The sequence below is a fragment of the Amblyraja radiata genome, chromosome 11, assembly GCF_010909765.2.
Source record: "Amblyraja radiata isolate CabotCenter1 chromosome 11, sAmbRad1.1.pri, whole genome shotgun sequence".
In the NCBI taxonomy this organism is placed as follows: Eukaryota; Metazoa; Chordata; class Chondrichthyes; order Rajiformes; family Rajidae; genus Amblyraja; species Amblyraja radiata.
Genome location: NC_045966.1, coordinates 10,742,195 through 10,767,179, shown reverse-complemented (window position 1 = coordinate 10,767,179; position 24,985 = coordinate 10,742,195). Strand labels below are relative to the sequence as shown.

The following is a 24,985-nucleotide window of genomic DNA, read 5'->3' as shown; positions in this document are numbered from 1 at the left end:
CAAAATATGAGGTGCAGTTCCTCCAATTTGCGCTGAGCCTCACTCTGGCAATGGAAGAGGCTCGGGATAGAAAGGCCGGATTCGGAATGGGAGGGGGTGTTAAAGTGCTGAGCCACCGGGGAATCAGGTTGGTTATTGCAAACTGACCTGAGTTGTTGGGCGAAGCGATCGCCGAGCCTCCGCTTGGTCTCACTGATGTAGAGAAGTAACTCACTACTGATAGAAGTATATAAAATTATGAGAAGCGTAGAGAGGATAGACAGAACTTTTTTCTAGGATGGAAATATCTATGGAAAGACATTCTTGCCATAGAGGGAGTACAGAGAAGGTTCACCAGACTGATTCCTGGGATGGCAGGACTTTCATATGAAGAAAGACTGGATAGACTCGGCTTGTATTCGCTAGAATTTAGAAGATTGAGGGGGGATCTTATAGAAACTTACAAAATTCTTAAGGGGTTGGACAGGCTAGATGCAGGAAGATTGTTCCCGATGTTGAGGAAGTCCAGAACAAGGGGTCACAGTTTAAAGATAAGAGGGAAGTCTTTTAGGACCGAGATGAGAAAATCATTTTTAACAGAGAGTGGTGAATCTGTGGAATTCTCTGCCACAGGAGGTAGTTGAGGCCAGTTCATTGGCTATATTTAAGAGGGAGTTAGATGTGGCCCTTGTGGCTAAAGGGATCAGGGGGTATGGAGAGAAGGCAGGTACAGGATACTGAGTTGGATGATTAGCCATGATCATATCGAATGGCGGTGCTGGCTCGAAGGGCTGAATGGCCTACTCTTGCACTTATTTTCTATGTTTCTAATACTGGAGGGCATAGCCTTAATGTGAGAGGGGCAAAGTTTAAAGAAGATGTGTGGTGCAGTGGGCCAGGCAACATCTCTGGGCGGCATTGTGGCACAACGGTAGAGCTACTGCCTTACAGCACCAGAGACCCAGGTTCGATCCTGACTACGGATTCTTGTCTATACGGAGTACTTACGTTCTCCCCTTGACCTGCGAGGGTTTTCTCCGAGATCTTCGGTTTCCTTCCACACGCCAAAGATGTACTGGCTTGTAGGTTAATTGTCTTGGTATAAATGTAAAATTGTCCCGAGTGCGTATAAGATAGTGTTAGTGTGTGGGGATCACTGGTCGGTGTGGACTCGGTGGGCCGAAGGGCCTGTTTCCGTGCTGTATATCTAAAATAAACCAAACTAAATATGGTTTCCACGCTGTATCTCGAAACTAAACTAAATATGGATAGGTGGCGTCTTTGGATAGTAGGGAGGATGAGAAAATATCTGCCTCTAGTGGTTAGTTTCTGCATGACATTAGTTGGGGCCAAGGAGTAAGTAGCCAGGTGAAAAGGAGATTTATGATTGGCAGATAGGTGCACAAAGATTAGACTGAAAGAGGAGACAATCGGGGGGCAAAAAGGTGTGATATAGACAATAGACAATAGACAATAGGGGCAGGGGTAGGCTATTCGGCCCTTCGAGCCAGCACCGCCATTCAATGTGATCATGGCTGATCATCCCCAATCAGTACCCCAATAGTGTTGAGAAGAAGTTTGAAAGAGCAGTGAAATGTAAAGCCTGAGGGAGCAATATAAGTGGAAGGGGATGGTGTGTGGATGGGGAAAAGAGGGGTGGGATAGTGGGAGAACGGGGGTGTATCTGGGTTAGAGAAAGGAGGGGAAAGAAGAAAAAGAATGTGGGGGCGTTACCTAAAATGGGAGAATTCAATGTTCGTACCACAGTCTGAAGAAAGGGCTCCGACCCGAAACATCACCTATCTTTGTATCTCCAGAGATGCTGCCTGACCCGCTGAGTTACTCCAGCACTCTGTGTCTATCTTCAATGTTCACATCATCAGGTTGTAAGCTACCCAAGGGGAATATGAGGTGCTGCTCCTTCACATTGCACATGGCCTCACTCTGGCAATGGAGGAGGCCCAGGACAGAAAGGTCCGGTTGTGGGAAGGGGCGTTAAAATGTATAGCGACCGGGAGGCCGAGCAAGCTCTGGCGGATCGGGTGCAAGTGTTCGGCCGATCGGTCATCTTGTCCCACAGTGACCATGAAGATAAGCTGTAAACAAAGTTATCCAGTCAGTGCATGAAGGGGATCATTTAGAGGGTGTGTACTTAGACGAAAAGATGAGAGTGTGGTGTAACACAAAGCAGGAGAACAGGTCGGGCCAGTCCCAGTGAGTGAAAACAGGCAAATAAAAGCAAGTTCAGCAAATATTACAGATCGATGACTGATCGGGGAAGTCAAACTACCTGCATTTGTTGAATTTAACTATCACTCGTCTGCATCCTCCTATCACTCGCCAGGCTTTGGCCCGCACCCATGTCTCTTCCAGCTTTCTCCACACAATCAATCTGAAGAAGAGTCCCGACCCGAAATGTTCATAAGTTCATGGGTCATTGGAGCAGATTTAGGCCATTCAGCCCATCGAGTCTACTCCACCATTCAATCACGGCTGATCCATCTTTCTCTCTCAACCCCATTTTCCTGTCTTCTCCCCACCAGCCTTGAAGTGGATTTCTCCTCTAACGATATATTATTTTTTTTGCTTCAGACTCAGGATGAAGAGGCTGGTCTTGGTGAACAACCTACACAAACAGATCAAGAACTTACCGGAAGCAAAAAAAAGCCCAAAACCTCGAAGACAGGAAAGGGAGATCTCCATTTCCCTGAGCTCCCATCTACAGGCCATCCACTGGAAGTGAAGGGTTTGGAAGGTACAAATAGAATAAAGTGTCTTACAACACCTATGTACTTATCTGGTCATATTATATGAAGTAGCAGTGCTAAGTTGGTACAGGTCTGAGGTGGGAGATGAATTCCACCTCTTGGCAAGTTCTTCCTTAACCACGAACGTGGCACCATAGTTCACCATGAGATCCATACCCATAACCAGAACGGTGACCTGCTTTGAATCAAAAATTCTGTCTAAAAATGAAAAAAACATTTTTCACAGAGTGTGGTGAATCTCTGGAATTCTCTGCCACAGAAGGTAGTTGAGGCCAGTTCATTGGCTATATTTAAGAGGGAGTTAGATGTGGCCCTTGTGGCTAAAGGGATCAGGGGGTATGGAGAGAAGGCAGGTACAGGATACTGAGTTGGATGATCAGCCATGATCATATTGAATGGCGGTGCAGGCTCAAAGGGCCGAATGGCCTACTCCTGCACCTATTTTTCTATGTTTCTATGTTTCAGGCAACTAATCTAATGCATAATTTGGAACTCTTAAAGGCATTTTTACGGGCGGCACGGTGGCACAGCGGTAGAGTTGTTGCCTTACATAGACCCGGGTTCGATCCTGACTACGGGTGCTGTTTGTACAGAGTTTGTACATTCTCCCTGTGACCGTGTGGGTTTTCTAGGGATGCTCCAGTTTCATAGAAACAGAAACTGGAAAATAGGTGCAGGAGGAGGCCATTCAGCCCTTCGAGCCAGCACCACCATTCATTGTGATCATGGCTGATCGTCCCCGATCAATAACCTGTGCCTGCCTTCTCCCCATATTCCTTGATTCCACTAGCCCCTAGAGCTCTATCTAACTCTCTCAAATCCATCCAGTAATTTGGCCTCTGTGATTTCCTTTCACACTCCAAAGACGTACAGGTTTAGAGGTTAATTGGCTTTGGGAAAATTGTGAATTGTCCCCTGGTGCGTGTAGGATAGTGTTAATGTATGGGGATCGCTGGTTGGTGCCGATTCGGAGGGCCGAAGGGCCTGTTTACGTGCTGTATCTCTAAATGATTGCAATGCCTGTGATTGCAAGGGAAAGTTCTCTTCCCACAGATGCTGCCTGACCTGCTGAGTATTTCCAGCATTTTCTGCTTTTATTTTAGATTTCTGGCATCGGCATCTATCCTGGGCCTCCTCCATTGTCAGAGTGAGGCCCAGCGCAAATTGGAGGAACAGCACCTCATATTTCGTTTGGGTAGCTTACACCCCAGCAGTATGAACATTGACTTCTCTAACTTCAAATAGTCCTTGCTTTCCCTCTCTCTCCATCCCCTCCTCCTTCCCAGTTCTCCCACTAGTCTTACTGTCTCTGAATACATTCTATCTTTGTCCCACCCACTCCCCTGACATCAGTCTGAAGAAGGGCCTCGACCCGAAACGTCACCCATTACTTCTCTCCAGAGATGCTGAGTTACTCCAGCATTTTGTGTCTACTTGTGCATTTACTCTATCTATTACGTATGGCAAAAAGTTGATGACTATGAATAATCTTCAGGTTTCACTGTAATAATGTATTATCTGAATGGTGGCCGATTAGGAAAAGGGATGCAACGAGACCTGGGTGTCATGGTACACCAGTCATTGAGAGTAGGCATGCAGGTGCAGCAGGCAGTGAAGAAAGCGAATGGTATGTTTGCATTCATAGCAAAAGGATTTGAGTATAAGAGCAGGGAGGTTCTACTGCAGTTGTACAGGATCTTGGTGAGACCACACCTGGAGTATTGCGTACAGTTTTGGTCTCGTAATCTGAGGAAAGACATTCTTGCCATAGAGGGAGTACAGAGAAGGTTCACCAGACTGATTCCATGGATGTAGGACTTTCATATGAAGAAAGACTGGATAGACTCAGCTTGTACTTGCTAGAATTTAGAAGATTGAGGGGGGATCTTATAGAAACTTACAAAATTCTTAAGGGGTTGGACAGGCTAGATGCAGGAAGATTATTCCCGATGTTGGGCAAGTCCAGAACAAGGGGTCACAGTTTAAGGATAAGGGGGAAGTCTTTTAGGACCAAGATGAGAAAATCATTTTTTACACAGAGAGTGTTGAATCTCTAGAATTCTCTGCCACAGAAGGTAGTTGAGGCCAGTTCATTGGCTATATTTAAGAGGGAGTTAGATATGGCCCTTGTGGCTAAAGGGATCAGGGGGTATGGAGAGAAGGCAGGTACAGGATACTGAGTTGGATGATCAGCCATGATCATATTGAATGGCGGTGCAGGCTCGAAGGGTCGAATGGCCTACTCCTGCACCTATTTTCTATGTTTCTATGTTTCTATAAAGTGGCGTTTGGACTAAGCCCCTAGTTGTTCATATCTTAAATCCTCCTCTCTCTTTGAGATGATTAATGCCACCTTCAGGTAGGGGCAAAAATAAACTGGTCAGAAACAACCTGCTGTGTGATAATTGCCCCATGGCCAAATATATGGTTGGATGAGGAGAATTAGATGGAATTGCACGTAACTGACCTTTAGATTCTCTTACATAAATATCCCAAGCCAAATGCAAACCTGGTTGCGTGACTTTACATTCAATGATCAATAACAATCTCTCTCTGCAAACCAATGCTCTAATTCCAGGAAAATGCAAGATGCTGAAAAAGGAGTTGAGAATTCCTTCGTTGGTGACGTCTGACCAGGAGCAAACTAGGAACACACTCCACCAGGTAAAACGGTTATATGTAATAGTACCAACTGGACTTGACGTTTCTGTCAAATAATTGCTTCATGCAGTTCATTTTTGACTCGCTCCACTCTTGACCCAGCATCATGGGAACCTGGTCTCAGTGCAAGAGTATTTTTCCAGTATTTTCGCCTGTTGTTTTAGATGAATTTTTCCAGCATTTCCTGCATTTGTTTCGGAATTGTGCACTGTACACTGCAAGGGCCAGGAAGCGAGCGGGTAAGATCATCTCTGACCCCTCCCACCCTGGCCACAAAATCTCTTTGAATCACTTCCCTCTGGAAGGCGACTCCGGACTGTCAAAGCCGCCACAGCCAGACATAAAAACAGCTTTTTTTCCCACGAGCAGTAGCTCTACTCAATAACCAAAAGTCTGTAGCCTCCTTTTGCTCTGGTATTTTATTTCATTCACGTATAATCGATAATGTTTTATTATTAATGTTTAATGTTTTATGTGTCATTCTTAATTGTTACTGTATGTCGTGTTGTTACTTGTGAGCGGAGCACCAAGGCAAATTCCTTGTATATGAACATACTTGGCCAATAAACTTATTCATTCATTCATTCATTCATTCATTCAATTCCAGCATCTGCAAGTTTTTGCAATTATTTTCAATCTGATCTCAGCACCTTAACAATAGTTCCTTAAGTCACATTAGGGTCATTTTCTTTTGATTTTTCATCCACATTCTCACCATAGTTGAAGAGATGGGGTTGATGTTCCATCGATGGGTGGATTCTAACTTTCTCTGCTGGGACCATTAAGGGCCTGTCCTACTTTCATGACTTAATTCCACTTCCACTGGAATCTCATGTGGATAGGGTGGTAAAGAAAGCTTTTGGTGTGCTGGCCTTTATAAATCAGAGCATTGAGTATAGAAGTTGGGATGTCATGTTAAAATTGTACAAGGCATTGGTGAGGCCAATTCTGGAGTTGTGGTGTGCAATTTTGGTCGCCTAATTATAGGAAGGATGTCAACAAAATAGAAAGAGTACAGAGGAGATTTACTACAATGTTGCCTGGGTTTCAACAACAATGTTACAGAGAAAGGTTGAACAAGTTAGGACTTTATTCTTGGGAGCACAGAAGGTTAAGGGGGGACTTGATAGAGGTCTTTAAAATGATGAGAGGGATAGACAGAGTTGACGTGGATAAGCTTTTCCCATTGAGAGTAGGGAAGATTCAAACAAGAGGAAATGACTTGAGAATTAAGGGACAGAAGTTTAGGGGTAACATGAGGGGGAACTTCTTTACTCAGAGAGTGGTAGCTGTGTGGAATGAGCTTCCAGTGGAAGCGGTGAAGGCAGGTTCGATTTTATCATTTAAAAATAAATTGGATAGTTATATGGACGGGAAAGGAATGGAGGGTTATGGTCTGAGTGCAGGTAGATGGGACTAGGGGAGAATAAGTGTTCGGCACGGACTTGAAGGGCCGAGATGGCCTGTTTTCCGTGCTGTAATTGTTATATGGTTATATGGTTATAATTCACAACCTTTTTTACTCGTGGATATTTTTCATCATGCTAGAAAAAACGCCACGACCTACTTGATACCACGAGTACCTACGACTAGCATCACGGCCTGCTACGACCTACCTACGACCTCCTACGACCTTGTGACGACCATGCTGCGAGTATGAGTCAAGGGCAAACTCGGCAGAGGTCGTGAATTAGGTCGTGAAAGTTGGATAGGCCCCTAAGCTATGCATATCCGTCTGAAAAATAAACGCATTTAAAACAGAAACTAAAATCACTCAGCAAGTCAGGCAGCATCTGTGGAAAAGGGAAAATATTTAATATTCTGATGAAAAGTCATAGATTTCAACCATCTGCTTCTCTCTTTCTCTCTCTCTTTTTTATCAAGGCTGCCTGACCAAGATGAATATTTTCAACATTTTCTGTTTTTATTTCAAGTCTCCAAACTCTATCTGTTAGGGCTATGATCACTAAATAAAATCTTGCAACTTGGATAAATAGGTGGCCACTTGGTGGTAGACACAAAATCCTGGAGTAACTCAGCGGGGACATCTCTGGAGGGAGGAATAGGTAACTTTTTGGGGCTGAAGAAGGACATCGACCTGAAACGTCACCTATTCCTTTTCTCCAGAGATGCTGCATGACTCACTGAGTTACTCCAGCTTTTGGTGTCTATCTTCGGTGTTTGGCATAGTCTTCAATATCTTAATGTTCACAACTGGGAAAAGTTGGTCATGCCACTCATTGTTGCTAAATCTTACTGAACGGTGTGTCTGGCTGGCACTGTGAGGTCTTTGTGCTTTCAAAATAGAACGTGACAGATTGACTGTTTACACAACGTTTTCAGAGAACAAATGTTGACATAATTATTCTTGGTTTGACTTTTAGGCCCCGGGAGAGTCGCAGAAAGCCAGGAATTCTGCGTGTAGAATGCATTGCCCAGGATGAAAAATTCCCATATAATAAAGTCTGTCACTACTGATTGAAATGAGTGCCACCTTTATTTTAGCTGAATTAAAACAAAAACGTTTATTGAAAATCCTCTAGTTTCAGCACATTTTGTTCTGTAATTTAGGATACGCTGCAGATTTAGATAAAACTAATAAAAAATTTTAAAAAAGTGCTGGAGGAACTCAGCAGGTCAGGCAGCATCTGTGGAGGGAACGGAAAGATGATGTTTCTGTTTGGAACCTTACTTCAGGCTGACGGGGACGTGTGCTGCTATAAATCTGGGGATGTCGTCGTCTAAACATTCTTCCAATCGGATTTATATTAATTGTGGTACACATTTGGGTCAAGCCACCATTTCATGAGGTATAATGTGTATTCGTGCAATGGAAGAATGATGGTAAGAATATATTTATACATTTTGGTGGCGCAGTGGCAGAGTTGCTGCCTTACAACGTCAGAGACCTGGGTTCGATCCTAACTACGGGTACTGTCTGTATGGAGTTTGTACGTTCTTCCCTTGACCTGCATGTGTCCTCTCCTCGTGCTTCATTTTCCTCCCACATTTGCAAGAAGGTGCAGGTATGTACATTAATTGGCTTCTGTAACTTGTTCCTAGTGTGAAGGATAGAACTGGTGAATGGGTGATCGTTGATTAGCTGGACGGGAGCGGGGAAAAGAAGGAATGATCGGGGAGGGACTAGTCTTTGATTATGTTGGCTGCATTTCCGAGGCAGCATGAAATGTAGATGGAGTCAATGGTGGGGAAAGAATGGAGCGACTGGGCTTGTACACTCTGGAATTTAGAAGGATGAGAGGGGATCTTATTGAAACATATAAGATTATCAAGGGTTTGGACATGTTAGAGACAGAAAACACGTTCCTGATGTTGGGGGAGTCCAGAACCAGGGGCCACGGTTTAAGAATAAGAATAGGCCATTTAGAACGGAGATGAGGAAACACTTTTTCACCTAGAGAGTTGTGTATCTGTGGAATTCTCTGCCTCAGGTCAATTCTCTAGATGCTTTCAAGAGGGAGTTAGATAGAGCTCTTAAAAATAGCGGAGTCAAGGGATATGGGGAGAAGGCAGGAACGGGGTACTGATTGGGGATGATCAGCCATGATCACAATGAATGGTGGTGCTGGCTTGAAGGACCGAATGGCCTACTCCTGCACCAATTGTCTATTGAGTCTGGTCTGTATGATGGACTGGACTACATCCATGACTCTCTGCAGTCCCCTTTGGATGATGCCTTCAAAGATGATGGATGAGACGAAGGAAACTTAACCTGAGAAGCCCACAAACATTTTATGAGGGATTATCAGCAGATTGAACAGCAAGTTTCGAACAGCAAAATACGGGCCATTATAAGCGTCCTTGTCTAAATCATTAAAACCAACTTCCAGATGTTATTTGGCATTGTATGTTCCAAAACCACGTCGTCTAAAAAATGGAGTAAAAACTGCACAATTACAACAGAATGGAAAATATAATCACGTCAATAATTCTCCTCCCTTTTAAAATTTGCTGACTCACTATATTCAATCTCTCTCCCAAGAAAATTGTTTGCATTGCTCTAATTCTTGCACGTTATTCTCTCAGTATTTATAGAATGTCCAACTTCCTGTTCTCAAATCTTGAGAATGCTTGCGATTGGGGTATTTTCAGCCATGATTTTGTATGAGCTATTCATTTGAGTTTAATGTAGTTTAATTTTAGTTTTGAGTTACAGCATCAGAACACACCCTCCGGCCCACGGAGTCCAGGCCAACCATCGATCACCCATTCAATGGTACAGTCATTCAATGGTGCTTTATTGTCATTTGCGGGCGGAGCATCAATGCAAATTCCTTGTATGTGAATACTTGGCCAATAAACTTATTAATTCATTCATTCGTTCATTCATTCATTCATTGATTGCAAAACACCGTGAAATACGTTTGAGTCGTCAGATTTTACGCCATTTCCAGAGTTACAAAGAACTCCTAGTTCTACGTTATCCCACTTTCGCATCCACTCACTACACATTAGGGGCAATTTACAGAGGGCCAATTAGCCTACAAACACCTTTGGGGTGTGGGAGGAAACCGGAGCACCCGGAGAAAACCCATGCAGGTCACGGGGAGACTGTACAAACTCCGTACAGAGAGCACTCGAGGTCAGGATCAAACCCAGGTCTCTGGCACTGTAAGTAGCATTGTTACAAAACCTACCATCAGCGGCGCTACAGATCGGCCACTGCCTGTGCGTGCGATTCCGGAAGCTTGGGGGGGGAGGCGGGATTAAAATGCAGGTTTGTATTGGTTGTCGGAGAATTATTTCCTCGGGCTGCTAGCTGATGAAGAAAAATCGTTCGGCTTCCATTCCCGGTTTATTAAAAAAAATTTGCTGAATGATTGCATCGCTGGATTAAACGCGACTTCTAACGCCTTCAACATCACGGATCGCAATATCAGGACAAAACGAAAGGTATGTCGTTTATTTAACATATTATCTTGCTTTTTAGTGTGGCTTCATTTTCATCTTATGATGCGAAACATGTTATTTAGGCCCCCCATACGAATCGGCCACGTCTTGCCTGCCAATATGGGCTTAAGATTTATGGCAACGGCAACATTCCAATCGATCACATTCCAGAAACATCCACTCTCAAGATAATCAAATTCATTATTTTTTTGCACAATCATGTTATAAGAACATCTAAATCATCTATATTTTGTGTTATTGTCGATCCATGATCGATATTTTCAAACTAAATATCCACAGTACAGTTTTAGTCAGATGTATTGTTTAAAAAATAATGATTTTGATTATCTTGAGAGTGGATGTTTCTGGATTAATTTATGGGAATTAAACATTAAATTCCTTCCATTTGCCATATATATTCATGACAAAGTGAGATTTTAAAATCATGTTATATTGTGAATTCTTGTGTGAATGGGATCAGTTTGTTATTTGTTATTTGGATACTTAGGCTATTTAAAAATGTTAGCCTTTTTTTACGAAATGGATAGATGTTTAGATCTAGTAATTGAATTTAGATGAATTTAATTGATTAGATGAATTTAATTGATTTGATGAAACTGACGAATATGTATTTAATGTTGGATATTTACTATTTGTTTTAGCGTTTAACTATAATTTCTACCTTTTTTTTCTAAATCTGCAAATAATAAATTGTTTCTGTTAATGCTGTCCAGTGTTTTTTTATCTTTACATTTTAAACAGGTGACTCCGAAGAAGAAATGCAAAATTGTCCATCCAAATGCCCAGCAAAAGAGACTGATTTAGACAGCATTCGTTGAGATTATCCGAATTTGGACTACTCCAAATGTGATGATCTACAGGACATTCTTAATGGGAAAGTAGTGGGCAGAAAGGCATGTCATGCGTGGTTTGAAGAGCAAAAACTTGTAGTTTACAATGCCAAAATTGAAAAGTTGTGGAAAAACAAGGTGTACAGAGTTGCTTATTGGTTACAATCTGAGGAGTATGACGATGCTACTGATTATGATATGCCAATGTACCAACTAATCTTCTCCAAATAGACTTTTGCTAGAAATTGTAATTTTTTTAACCTGTCTGTTTCGGACTTACAGCATATAATACAACAATATTAAAGTTCTGATCTTGAGAATATCACATTTTTGAATTTTCAAGGCAATCTCGGTGTTTATTACTATTTCTGTCACAACGGTAAATTTTGTAATTGGCTACATTTAGGTAACTAACTAATTATATGCTTTAATTTCAGGTCAGCCAAGTAAGGTGTGTCATATTTGTTTCAGAATGCTTCAATCTATAATAACTGAAAATTTCATTCAGGTCTCTTATTTTTTAAGAAAGTTATGGGCTTTTGACTGTCCTCGATCACAGCTTTTGTGTTAAGTCAATGGAAAAGCAATAGGGAACAAGATGCTAATTTCCAAGTATGAAAATGACCATAACTTTTTTAATACTGAAGATATGAAAGTGAATTAGGTGTCAAATTAAAGTTCTTTTTATGCTTTATCTGATGGGATAAATTACAGGCTTGATTTTTAAAATCTCAAAATTCTCTAACATTCCTACTGTAAGGCAGCAACTCTTCCGTGACACCACCATGCTGCCTGAGCTATTTAACCTTTTTATTTGCATAATTCTGGGTTCTCTCTTTATCATGCTTTGCAAATTTTCTGCAATATATCTTATTTTCCTTGGTATTTGCTTTTGCAGCAATGTACTGCCCCAATCCAAGTTTAGGTATATTGAGATACAGCATGGAAACAGGCCCTTCAGCCCACTTAGTTCATGCTAACCATTGATCGCCCATTCACACTAGTTTTATGTGATCCAACTTTCTCACCCACTCCCATACACATTAGGGGCAATTTACAGAGGCCAATTAACCTTGAAGCTCGCACGTCTTTAGGATGTGGGAGGAAACCAGAGCACCCGGAGGAAACCCATGTGGTAACACGGAGAACGTACCAACTCCGCAGAGGCAGCACCTGAGGAGAGGATTGAATCTGGGTCTCTAGCGCTGTGAGGCAGCAGCACTACCAGCTGCACCACTGCACTGTTAGATAATCCCAATCTCATATTGATTGACCTGGGTGACTGTATATACATTCTTCCAATGAAAACATTTTGTAAAATTCACCTATTTTCTCATATCTGCACGATTCTTAGATGGTGTCACCTTTGCAAGCTCCTTGCATTTGTGACGTTACAGTCTCTGATGCCTGGCCATTAGACTTTACTTTAGACTGGAGAAACAGGCTCTTTGACCTGCCGTGGCCATGCCATTCACGATCACCCCGTACATTCGCACTATCCTACACACTAGTGGCGCAGCGGTAGAGTTACTGCCTTACAATGCTTGCAGCGCCAGAGATCCGGGTTCACTCCTGACTACGGGTGCTGTCTATATGGAGTTTGTACGTTCTCCCCGTGACCGCGTGGGTTTGCTCTGAGATCTTCAGTTTCATGTCACACTCCAAAGATGTGCAAGTTTGTAGACTAATTGGCTTGGTATAAGTGTAAATTGTCCCTAGTGGGTGTAGGATAGTGTTAATGTGCGGGGATCGCTGGTCGGCGTGGACTCGGTGGGCCGAAGGGCCTGTTTCCGCGCTGTATCTCTAAACTAAACCAGGGACAATTAAATTTTTTTACCTGGGCCAATTAACCTACAAACCTGAACGTCTTTGGAGTGTGGGAGGAAACTTTAGTTCCCGGAGAAAACCCACGCATGTCCCAGGGAGAATGTACACACTCCACACAGGCAACATCAGTAGACGGGATCGAACCCGATTGTCTGGCGCTGTATGGCAGCAACTCTACCGCTGCGCCACTGTGCCGCCCTAAGACATTTGCCTTTGATCCTTAAACCTACCCATAAACTGGAATCTCTGATCTGCAGATCAGCGTTAACTTGGCCTTAAGCCACTGCCTTCACCTTTCAATCATTCTTTGTATTTACTCTGTCCATGACTCAGATTTCTCGCAGTGAACTATTTATATCCGATAAGTGATTGCTTAACTGGAATAGCTAGATTCTTAGACTCATCTCTGATGTGTCGCTCAATTAAGTATTACCTTTCCCACTTCCATAATATAAATGAGCAGTTTGTTTCTGGGCCTATATTTATTTTCAAGTTCTAATTTTGCACAAAGAATGTTTTCTTTGCCTTCATCTTTAACAAATCATTACATTTAATTGCAATTGTTGGTTGTAATGGTATCATATTTGCTGCAGTGGAAGAAGGAGTATGTGCCTTAGAAAAGAGGCCTTAAGTTACACAGATTAATAACATCTGTGGCATTGAAACAGCTCATTTGGCTTAAATCCTCTATGCCACCAAATGCTGCGTCTGTCTCATCTCTCAGCTGTAAGTATAACTCTAGTCAACCCTAAAATGGCACAAAGTGCTGGGGTAACTCAGCAGGTCAGGCAGCATCTCTGGAGAAAGACACAAAATGCTGGAGTAACTCAGCAGGACAGGCAGCATTTCTGGATAGAAGGAATGGGTGACGTTTCGGGTCGAGACCCTTCTTCAGATTGAGAGTCAGGGGAGAGGGAGAGAGATATGGAAGGGTAAGGTGTGAAAACGAGAGATCAAAGGGGAAAATGTAGAATGGATCATTCGGGGAAGCTGACAACGAGGCATACAGAGAAATTTAATCAGGAGGTCAGTCAAACTAGTCGGAGAACCAGGAATATGGATAGGTGATGTTTTGAGTCGAGATCTTTCTTTGGACTGATTTTAGGGTGGGGTGGAGATGAAAGCTGGGAAAGGGGAGAGGCAGGCCAATTTGTGGCAGGTAATAGTATTAAATCCTGCCCATTTCACCTTGAAGAAATGTTCTCTGGTTTTAAATTCCCCAAACCCGTGTAAAAGAGTATGTGAGTATATCCTGTGATTTAGTACACCTCTATAAGATCATTCCTCAGCCTCCTGTACTCCAAGAAAAGTCCTAGCCTGCCCAAACTCTTCTTAAAACTGAGTCCCTCAAGTTCTGGCAACATCCTCATAAATCTTCCAGCTTAATGACATCTTCCCTATAGCAGGATGACCAAAACTGAACACAGTACCCTACCAAATGTGGTCTCTCCAACCTCTTGTAGAACTGCAACATAACTTCCCAACTTCTATACTCCATATCCAATATATTTCAGAATTTAACAAAAAAAGAGTTTAATTGGCAAGCTACAGTAGACATCAGAAATGTTTCCATACAGATTTTTTTCCCGAAACTTGGTCAGTAGAGATTTTGCCTAATATGGACTGTTCACTGTCCCTCCTCAGGAAGATTCCATTCTCATTAATATCTCGAAACCTTAGGTTCAAGATTGTCAATTGTCGGGTTTAGAGATTTGCAGGATTGCAATGTTTTGGCTGAAGCATAATCATTATGTCACGGTCACGGTGGTGCAGCGGTAAAGTTGCTGCCTTACAGCGAATGCAGCGCCAGAGACCCGGGTTCGATCCCGACTACGGGTGCTGTCTTTTCTCCGAGATCTTCAGTTTTTTCCCACACTCCAAAGAGCTAAAGGTTTGTAGGTTAATTGGCTTGGTAAATGTAAAAAATGTCCCTAATGGGTGTAGGATAGTGTTAATGTTAGGTTAGGTTCCTAGTGGCGGCGCGGCTCTGGCTGCAGCGGCTCTCCGGCAGTCCTGTTTGTTTTGTGTTTTTTGGGTTGTTTATTTTCGTTTTGGTTAGTCTAGTTTTGGTTTTTAGTTGTGTTTTGGGGGGGGGGGGGGTTGAAACGGGGCTTGCTGTCTCTCCCTGCGGGGGAATGCGACTTTTTTGTCGTATTCCCCTTCTGTGCCTCCGTCTGCGCTGAGGCCTAATGGCGGAGCTGGCGACCTCGAGGCTCAGGAGGCAGAGCCTGCCAGGACTCGCACTGAGCTCGCTCCCGTGAGAACGGCCCGGCTCCGGGCTGGAACAGGGCTTTCGTGAGGGGCTGTGACGGCCGGCCCGAGGAAGGAACGGTGCTCCCGTCGGAGTAGCCGAGCTCGGGGAGGTACGGCGTTCCCAGCGCGAGGGAGGAGCGGCGCCCGGTCGGGGCGGCCCAGCCTGAGGGAGGAGCGGTGCCCGGTCGGGGCGGCCTGGCGCGAGGGAGGAGCGGCGGCCGGTCGGGGCGGCCCAGCCCGAGGGAGGAGCGGCGGCCTGGCGCGAGGCTGAGACGGTGGCAGTACTCACGTGAGGGCGATCCGGCTCGGGGCTGGAACGATGCTCCGGGGGCTGGGACGGCAGTTCTGGTGGCGGTGGCCTGAGACCGGGGGTTCGGCCGCGGGCCAGCGGCTGCGTCAGCAGGTCTGGTGAGCGGCAGCTTCGACTACCCCGGGCCGCGGTGTTTGAGCCGCGAGGACAGGTTTTAACATCGCCCGGGGGGTATCGCCTCAGCGCAGAAGGAGAAGAGGAGGGAAGAGACTGCAGCCCTAAGACTTTTGCCTCCATCACAGTGAGGAGATGTTGGGTGGACTCACTGTGGTGGATGTTAATATGTGTTTATTGTTGTTTTTTATTGTATTGTATTATATGTAAGACTGCTTAAATTTCGTTCAGACTTCGGTCTGGATGACAATAAAAGGCTATTCTATTCTATTCTATTCTAGACAAGCACACCTCTTCAACCCTCACCCTGAACACCGGCGTTCCACAGGGCTGTGTGCTGAGCCCCCTCCTCTACTCCCTCTTCACCTACGACTGCACACCTGTACATGGTACTAACCCCATCATCCAGTATGCAGATGATACAACGGTGATTGGCCTCATCAGCAACAACGATGAGTCGGCCTATAGGGAGGAGGTCCAGCTCCTAGCAGAATGGTGCGCTGACAACAACCTGGCCCTTAACTCCAAGAAGACCAAGGAGCTCATTGTAGACTTCAGGAAGTCCAGGGGCGGCACGCACACCCCCATCCACATTAACGGGACGGAGGTGGAACGTGTCTCCAGCTTCAGGTTCCTGGGGGTCAACATCTCCGATGACCTCTCTTGGACCCACAATACCTCAACTCTGGTCAAGAAGGCTCACCAGCGTCTCTTCTTCCTGAGGAGACTGAAGAAGGTCCATCTGTCTCCTCAGATCCTGGTGAACTTCTACCGCTGCACCATCGAGAGCATCCTTACCAACTGTATCACAGTATGGTATGGCAACTGCTCTGTCTCCGACCGGAAAGCACTGCAGAGGGTGGTGAAAACTGCCCAACGCATCACCGGTTCCTCGCTCCCCTCCATTAAGTCTGTCCAAAGCAAGCGTTGTCTGCGGAGGGCGCTCAGCATCGCCAAGGACTGCTCTCACCCTAACCATGGACTGTTTATCCTCCTACCATCCGGGAGGCGCTACAGGTCTCTCCGTTGCCGGACCAGCAGGTCCAGGAACAGCTTCTTCCCTGCGGCTGTCACACTACTCAACAACGTACCTCGGTGACTGCCAATCACCCCCCCACCCCCCCCCTGGACACACCTCCCACAGGAAAAACACTATGACTGTATGCATGTAAATAGATTTATTTATTGAAATCATATTCTATGTTGCTCTTCCAGGGAGATGCTAACTGCATTTCGTTGTCTCTGTACTGTACACTGACAATGACAATTAAAGTTGAATCTGAATCTGAATCTGAATCTAATGTGCGCGGATCGCTGGTCGCCGCGGACCCGGTGGGCCGATGGGCCTGTTTCCGCGCTGTATCTCTAAACTAAATTCGAAACCATACAACGTATTAGCTTAATGCAGTAAAAAGATACACAAGAAGGGACAGAGCCAGTTGTACTTTTTAAGAAGGCTCCACTACTTCACCATCTGCAGTAAGATCCTGCAGATGTTTTACCAAGCGGTGGTAGCCAATGTCATCTTCTTCGCTGCCGTGTGCTGGGGCAGCCGGGCGAAGGCCGCGGACGCCAATAGGATTAACAAACTCATCAGGAAGGCCGGCTCTGTCCTGAGGGTAGAGTTGGATTCATGGCAACCTGAGGACATTGGATTAAGGTGAGTGGGGAAAGATTAAATAGGAACCTGAGGGATATTTTTCTCATGCTAATGGTCGTAGATGTATGGAACAAGCTGCCGAAGGAGGTTTAGTTTAGTTTTGAGAAACAGCGCGGAAAGAGGCCCTTCAGCCCACCGGGTCCGCACCGACCATCAATCCCCGCAGATTAACACTATCCTACACCCACTATCATCCTTTTATTGTCATCATGCAAAGCAACAGTTGTACAGTGCAAAATGAGAAGACGTTTCTCAGGGAATACCGGAGCATCGCACATAAAAACTTAAACATTTCACGCATAAATACAAACAATCCAGTTCCTGATAAAAACAGTACGAAAACACTAGGGACATTTTTTACATTTACCAAGCCAATTAACCTACAAACCTGTACGTCTTTGGAGTGCGGGAGGAAACCGAAGATCTTGGAGAAAACCCATGCAGGTCACGGGGAGAACATACAAACTCCATACTGACAGCACCCGTAGTCGGGATCGAACCCGGGTATCCGGCGTGGCATTCGCTGTAAGGCAGCAACTCTACCACTGCGCCACCGTGACCGCCCAAAGTTGAGGTAGTTGAGGCAGGAACATGGATTGTACAGGTTTAGAGGGATATGGGCCAAACGTAGGCAGGTGGGACTAGTGTAGATGTGGGCGGTGTGGGCAATTTGAGCTGAAGGGCCTGTTTCCACACTGTATGACTCTATGACTAAGCTTCCCATTAACTCTACAGCGAGGATGATGAGAAGGAAACTCAACCTCTGGTGACTAGATCACTCTTCCAGCTCACAACAGTGAGCTAATGCAATTGGCCAATTCTCAAAGAAAGGCACAAAGCGATGGAGTAACTCAGCTGGTCTGGCAGCACCGCTGGAGAACATGGGTAGGTGACGTTTTCTGCCAAGACGCTGGCTTGGGTGGTTACTCCAGCACTTTGTGCCTTTTTTGTTGTTGTAAACCAGCATCTGCAGTTCCTTGTTTCTAGAATGGCCCAGATAGTGATCTGCATGGTGTTACATTTTATGTGCTGTGTGAATACAATATAGTCCATGTTCAGCCTGTGGTGCATTTCCAGATTTTTATCCTGCATGATCTAATGATGGACATCTGCAAGATGTGAGTCTCACAAGCCTTCACCAAGGAGTTGAGGCTGAGTTTGGCATTATGTAATGAGTGTCCTTACCATACCCGGGCTACTGTTGTAGAACGTCTGGGGCAACGCAATCTCCCAGTTGCTAAACATTTTATCTCCCCTTCCCATTCCCATACTGACCTTTCTGTCCTGGGTCTCCTCCACTGTCAGGATGACGCCACATGCAAACTGGAGGAACGGTATCTCATATTTCACGTGGGCAGCTTACAACCCTGTGGTATAAACGGTGATTTCTCTAATTTCAAGTAACTCCTGCATTACCTCTTCACCCTCCCCCCCCCCCCCTCAAACTCTCCGCCCCTCACCACTCTATTCGTCCTACCAGTTCCACTGGTCGCATCCTTGCATTCCTCTCGTCAGCACATCTTTCCCAGCCAACATTGGGCCATTGTGGGCTCCACCCTTCCTGACGTCATCCGTTGCCAGCCCCATTTTGTTCTGGCCTTTACTCGACTCCAGTACCACCCACCCCGCCCCCTCCTCCTCCCCCCCCCCCCCATCCTCACCTCTATATTTCAGTCAGAAGAAGGCTTCCGACCTGAAACGTCACCTATTCCTTTTTCCCAGGGATGTTGCCTGACCCGCTGAGTTACTCCAGCATTTTGTGTCCATGTACTGTTGTGGAGTCTAGGATATCTGGCATCCATCTTAGTGAAGTCCTACCAACCGCCCAGCCCCGTCCCACCATTGCAGGGGTGTCTTCATATCCTACAAATACTCCCACCCACCATAATCATTTCCTTTGAATGATGTCAGATAGATACTTTGCAAAATGCTCATCTAGCAGTTCCTCCCTCCTGCTAGATCCTCGGTCCCCTAGTATTTCTGGGAGATTGTGTGTGTCTTCCTTAGTGAAGACAGAACCAAAGTACTCGTTGAATTGTTCTGCCATTTCCTTGTTTCCCCAATATAAATTCACCCGTCTCTGACAGTAAGGGACCTACATTCGTCTTCACTAATCTTTTCCTTTTTACGTACCTATAGAAACTTTTACAGTCCGTTTTTATATTTCCTGCAAGCTTTCTTTCATGCTCTTTTCTCCGCCCCCCCCCCCCTCTTAATAAACCCCTTTGTACCATATTATGGTCACTGTTGCCCAATGGTGCTTTGCACAACAAGATTGCTCACTAATCCTTCCTCATTGCACAATACCCAATCTAGAATGGCCTGTCCTCCAGTTGGTTCCTCTACATATTGGCTTCGAAAACCATCCAGGAAATCCTCCTCCAGTGTTGTTACCAATTTGGTTAGCCCAATCTATATGTAGATTAAAGTCACCCATGATAACTGCTGTGCCTTTCTAACATACATACCTACACTTGGTAGCTTTTGAATTGCAGCAAAACCAGCAAAAATGCATTAACCACAAATGGTATGAAATTTCCTCTTTCACCTCTCTCCAACAAAGACAATTAGACACACAAGATAGGGCGAACATCATAATTGCTCTCTCAACCCTTGTCGGAATTTCATTTTTTCAAAACTAGTCCTAGCTTGCTTAATTTCTCTTGATACAGTTGAATCATTCAGGAATCAGACTGGTGAAAATTCATCGCATTCCCTTATCACGCCCTTTCCTGCCGGAGGCAGCAAATGCAGCAAGAATCAGTGGTTACAGTCTCAGAATAAAAGGGAAGGTCATTTAGGCCTGAGGTGGTGTGACATTTCTTCATTCTTTGCAATTTCAATGCAATTCAGCTTGGATTGCTGAATAAATAATTGAAAATAATCTAGTTATATAGTGTCTTTTACATCCCTTTGGATCACCACCAGACTCAGGAACAGCTTCTTTCCCACTGTTTTCAGGCTTCTGAATGGTTCTTCCGTAAGCTAGGGTACAGGTCAATTCTCTCTAGCCTATAGTGATCATTGGGTTCTGTCTATGGTACTGGTGCGCTACAATGCTGACAACTATATTCTCACAATGAATATTCTCCTTTTCTCTACCTGTTGGGCTGGTGTTTGGTTTGATTGTACATATGTATAATAATAATAATAATAATAATAATAATAATAATAATAATAATAATAATAATAATAATAATAATAATAATAATAATAAACTATAATAAATAATAGACAAGGGGCAACATTACATTAAAAATGCATTGCATATCAAATATCATAAATACATATAAAATCATGGTATATCACTTATAAAAACATCATCATTTATATATTTTTTAAAACCCACAATACTTGATACAAATACATCGATAGATGCTCCTGAACACATCATCAGTGATGTAACCTAGGGTCATTGGGTGTTTCGGGTCTTTCAACATCAGACACCCTCACCCAGGCGACCCAGCCGTGGTTGATCAGACCACGACTTGTGTTCAGGTGGCAATCGCTCCTCCCCATGGACCTCCTCTCCTGATCCAGAGCCATCTTGATGCCTTCTCCGCTCCCTCTGTGGTGTTCTTGATGGCCCTTCTCCTTGCCACTCCGTTGATGCCCAGTGCATTCAAGGCTTTGTAGAGCGAATGCCCTGCAAAACCTCTGCAGCCAACCTCGATGGGCATACACCTTGCCTTCCAGCCCTGCTTACGGCAGTCTATGACCAGCTCTTCACACTTGGCCATCTTCCTCTCGTGGGCCTCCTCCAGACGGTCCTCCCACGGCACTGTCAGTTCCAACAAGACGATGTTTTTGGTCGCCTCTGAGACCAGGAGGATATCTGGCCTCAGGGTGGTCGTGGCAATGTGCTGTGGAAACTTCAGCTGTTTCACCAGGTCTACGGAAAGCTGCCAGTCCTGCGCAGTTGCCAGGATTCCTGACTGATTCCTGGCTGCTGTGGTTCTTGGCAGCTGCACTCCGGCCTTCACGAAGGTGATCATCTGGGTGGTGGGGCGTTCTCGTCTGCAGCTGCTGATTCCCATGCTGATGGCTTCTGCAATGGGTTTGAGAACCTGGTCGTGACGCCATGTGTACCGGCCCTGCCCAAGAGACTTTGGGCAACAGCTCAGGATGTGTTCCAACGTCCCCTTGCCTGAGCATTGCGGGCAATCTGGAGATTCCGCTTTGCCCCAGATGAAGAGGTTCGATGGGCTGGGCAGGACATCATACACTGCCTGGACCAGGAACTTGATGCGCTGTGGTTCAGCCTGCCAGAGCTCAGTCCATGTGACTTTTCGGTCCATGGCCTGCTCCCACCTTGTCCAGGCTCCCTGCTGCCTCAATCCAACTGCTCTGGTACACCTCTCCTCCTCCACCACTGCCCTCACTTCCTCCTGGACCAGCCTGCGCCTCTCCTTCCCCTTGGCCTTGTCAAACTGGGGAGATGGGAAGATTCCCAGGCCTGCTCTTCCCCGAGTCACTGCTCCCACCAGGACTCTGTGGCGAATCCGGGACTCTGCTTGCAGCACGGCTTCGCCGGCTCTCCACTTCCTCCCAGTTTTCACCTCCACCCCTGCTTGAGCCACCTTGGGGTCGCTGGAGTCCCTGTACAGCATCACCTCTCTGGCCCGAGTCACCTTGAACTCCTCCTCCAGGGACTTCAGGGGCAGCTGGAGCTTGGTGTTATTTCCATAAAGGGCGATGCTGCTAAGGCTCCTGGGCAGTCCCAGCCACCTTCTGAGAAAGCTGCTGACTTTCCTCTCCAATCTCTCTACGATGGATATTGGGACTTCGTAGACAAGCAGTGGCCAGAGTATCCTTGACAGGATACCATGCTGGTAAATCCATGCCTTGAACTTGCCGGGAAGCCCCGACTGGTCCACTGCTCTCAACCAGCTCTCCAGCTCCTGACAGGTTGCCTGGACAGATGCTGTATCCTTCAGGCTGCTGTTAAACATCTTGTCAAGACTCTTCACTGGCTTTTCGGAGACAGTTGGGATTGGTGTCCCTTCGATGCTGAAGCGGAACCTGTCAATGACTTTGCCCTTCTTCAGCACCAGTGACCTTGATTTTCCTGGCTTAAACCTCATCCTTGCCCATCCAATCAGTTTCTCCAACCCCTGCAGGATCCACCTGCCTCCTGGCACTGACTCAGTGGTGACAGTCAGGTCGTCCATGAAGGCTCTGATTGGTGGTTGGCGTATTCCTGACTTGGTCCGAGGGCCCCGGCACTCTGGCTCAGCAGACTTGACGATCATGTTCATCGCCAAGGCAACAAGGATCACAGAGATGGTACAGCCTGTGATGATCCCAACCTCTAGTCTGTGCCACTCTGATGTTACTGACCCTGATGAGACTCTCATGCTGAACTGGTTGTAATAGTCCAGGATGAGATCTGCCACTTGGCCCGCGGGGCACATGATGCTTGGCCATGACTGTCTGGATCAGCTTGTGCGGGATGGAGCCGTAGGCGTTGGCCAGGTCAAGCCAGAGCACTGTCAGGTCACCCTTGTTCTCCCTGACTTCTCTGATGAGCTGGGTCACCACTCCCGTGTGCTCTAGACACCCCGGCACTCCAGATAAGCCTCCCTTTTGCTGTCGATGTAGCCATTGCTGGAGAGGAAGTTGGTCAGCCGCCTCCCCACTATGCTGAAGAAAATTTTGCCTTCAACACTTAGCAAGGAGATGATTCTGAACTGATCGATCGTCTTGGAATCTTCCTCCTTTGGGATCCAGACTCCTTCAGCGAATCGCCACTGCTGCACCACTTTCCCTCTCCTCCAGATGACTTTCAGGATCTTCCACAGCCGTTTCAGTAACAAGGGGCAGTTCTTGTAGACCTTGCAGGGGACTCCGCTCGGGCCAGGGGCTGAGCCAGCTCTTGCTCTCTTCACAACGTCCTGGACCTCTTTCAGGAGTGGCTCTCTACTATCAAACTCCTTGATGGGTGGAGGTGGTTTTATCAGGATGTTGCACTGGCCCAGCTCCTGCTGCCTGACGGGGTCACTGTAGGTGGTCTGGATGTGCCGGTCGATCTCCTCCTTAGAGCAAGCCAAACTCCCACTGCGCTTCTGCCCGAGTAGTTGTTTGGTGAAGCCGAAGGATGCTCGCTTCCTGGCTCTTTCCTTCCGGCGTCTTCGGTGCCACTCGGCTCTACGGAGGGTCATCAGCTTCTTCCTCAGGATGGTTCGCAGCTCAGCCAAGGGGGGACGTTGCTCTTCCCTGGCCTTTTTATACTACTTCTTGAAGGACTTCAGCTCCTGCCGGATCTTGTGGATCTTCGTTGCTCGTTGGTTCATGGTGAAAGGTGTTCTGGCCGGCTTCTTCTCCACTTCTCCAAACCTTTCCACTGCTAGGCTGATGATGATTGTCGTCATCGTCCTCAACCTTCGGTCCACGTCTCCCTTCGCAGTTGCTTCTAGCACTTTGTCGACGTCCTCGTCAAACTGATGCCAGACTGCCGTCTTGCAGGCCTGAGGCCATCTGACTCGAACCTTCTCCGGAGAACTGTTCCAAGGGACTAGTTGCGCCACTTGGAGGCTTCGGGCTCTATGGGGTAATTCCGGGCCCGGCTCCTCCTGCGTCTCACCAGGTAAAATACTTGTGCGTTGTAAGTTAAAAATCCAGATTAAAAGATGATCAATGTCCTACAACGAGACAACGATACCAGTGTCTCCACAGCTGGGATTCGTAGCGTGTAGTGCTAACCCTTATGTTTGTCAAGGCCACAATAAGCACATTTTTAGAGTCATTTATCCTGCAAATGAATTTATACACGTGGTGTCTTAGGATAGCTCCTAAAGTACTGACTCCTGCAGCCACAAACATATTACTGGCACTACACCATCTAGGTTGCCTTAGCAGTGTTCTCATGGCATCGTTATATGCCACCTTTAGTCTCTGCATACTTGTCTTTAAATAGTTCGACCTCAGGTGCGCAGTGTAGAGTGGTGTACAGTATGCTCTAAATAGCGACATCTTCACCACATCTGCACACGCACCAAATTTACGCAAGAGGATATTCGCCTGTACATACAGCATGCGTCGTTGCCTATAAATATCCTCATCATCTGTCATTTGTTCTGTAATAATATGCCCTAGATATTTTATCTTATTACAGACACTAAGATTGTTGTCAGACAATTAAAAATCAGGATATTTTAGGCATTTATCCTCTTTGGTTCTACAGACCATAACAGCACTCTTACTAGCATTATATTTAATGTCATGTTCCACACCATACACGGAACATATAGTAAGGAGCTGCTGGAGACCAGCGCTAGATGGACTAAAGACCACAAGATCATCTGCATACATAATATGGTTCACTAAAATATTACCAATCACGCACCCAGTGTTACAGGCTTTCAATTGTTTAGACAGATCATCAATATATAGATTAAAAAGGACTGGGGACAAAATTCCCCCTTGTCTAACACCATTGCTAACCCCAAATGGGGCTGAGACCCTATTGCCCCATTTTATTTGCATAGTCTGGTGGGCATACCAGTAGGCCAGAATTCTAACAATGTATTCAGGCACCCCTCATTGACTCATTTTACCAAACAGCTTTCTGTGATTAACACGGTCAAAGGCTTTGGAAGCATCAATAAAGCACATAAGGATTGAAGAGTTTTTGCCTCTATATTTGTTTACA

At 45.6% G+C, this 24,985-nt stretch overlaps 1 protein-coding gene across 1 annotated transcript in view; it reads left to right on the top strand.

Annotated features, from left to right (window-relative positions):
* cdkl3 (cyclin dependent kinase like 3) overlaps positions 1-7,937 on the top strand; it is a 37,879-nt gene extending 29,942 nt beyond the window's left edge. The window contains exons 10-12 of the mRNA XM_033029306.1: positions 2,572-2,734; positions 5,326-5,411; positions 7,793-7,937. Coding sequence (XP_032885197.1) covers positions 2,572-2,734; positions 5,326-5,411; positions 7,793-7,852 — 309 coding nt within the window. The 3' untranslated portion in view covers positions 7,853-7,937. The remainder of the gene's footprint in view (positions 1-2,571; positions 2,735-5,325; positions 5,412-7,792) is intronic.
* The last annotated feature ends 17,048 nt before the right edge of the window (positions 7,938-24,985 follow it).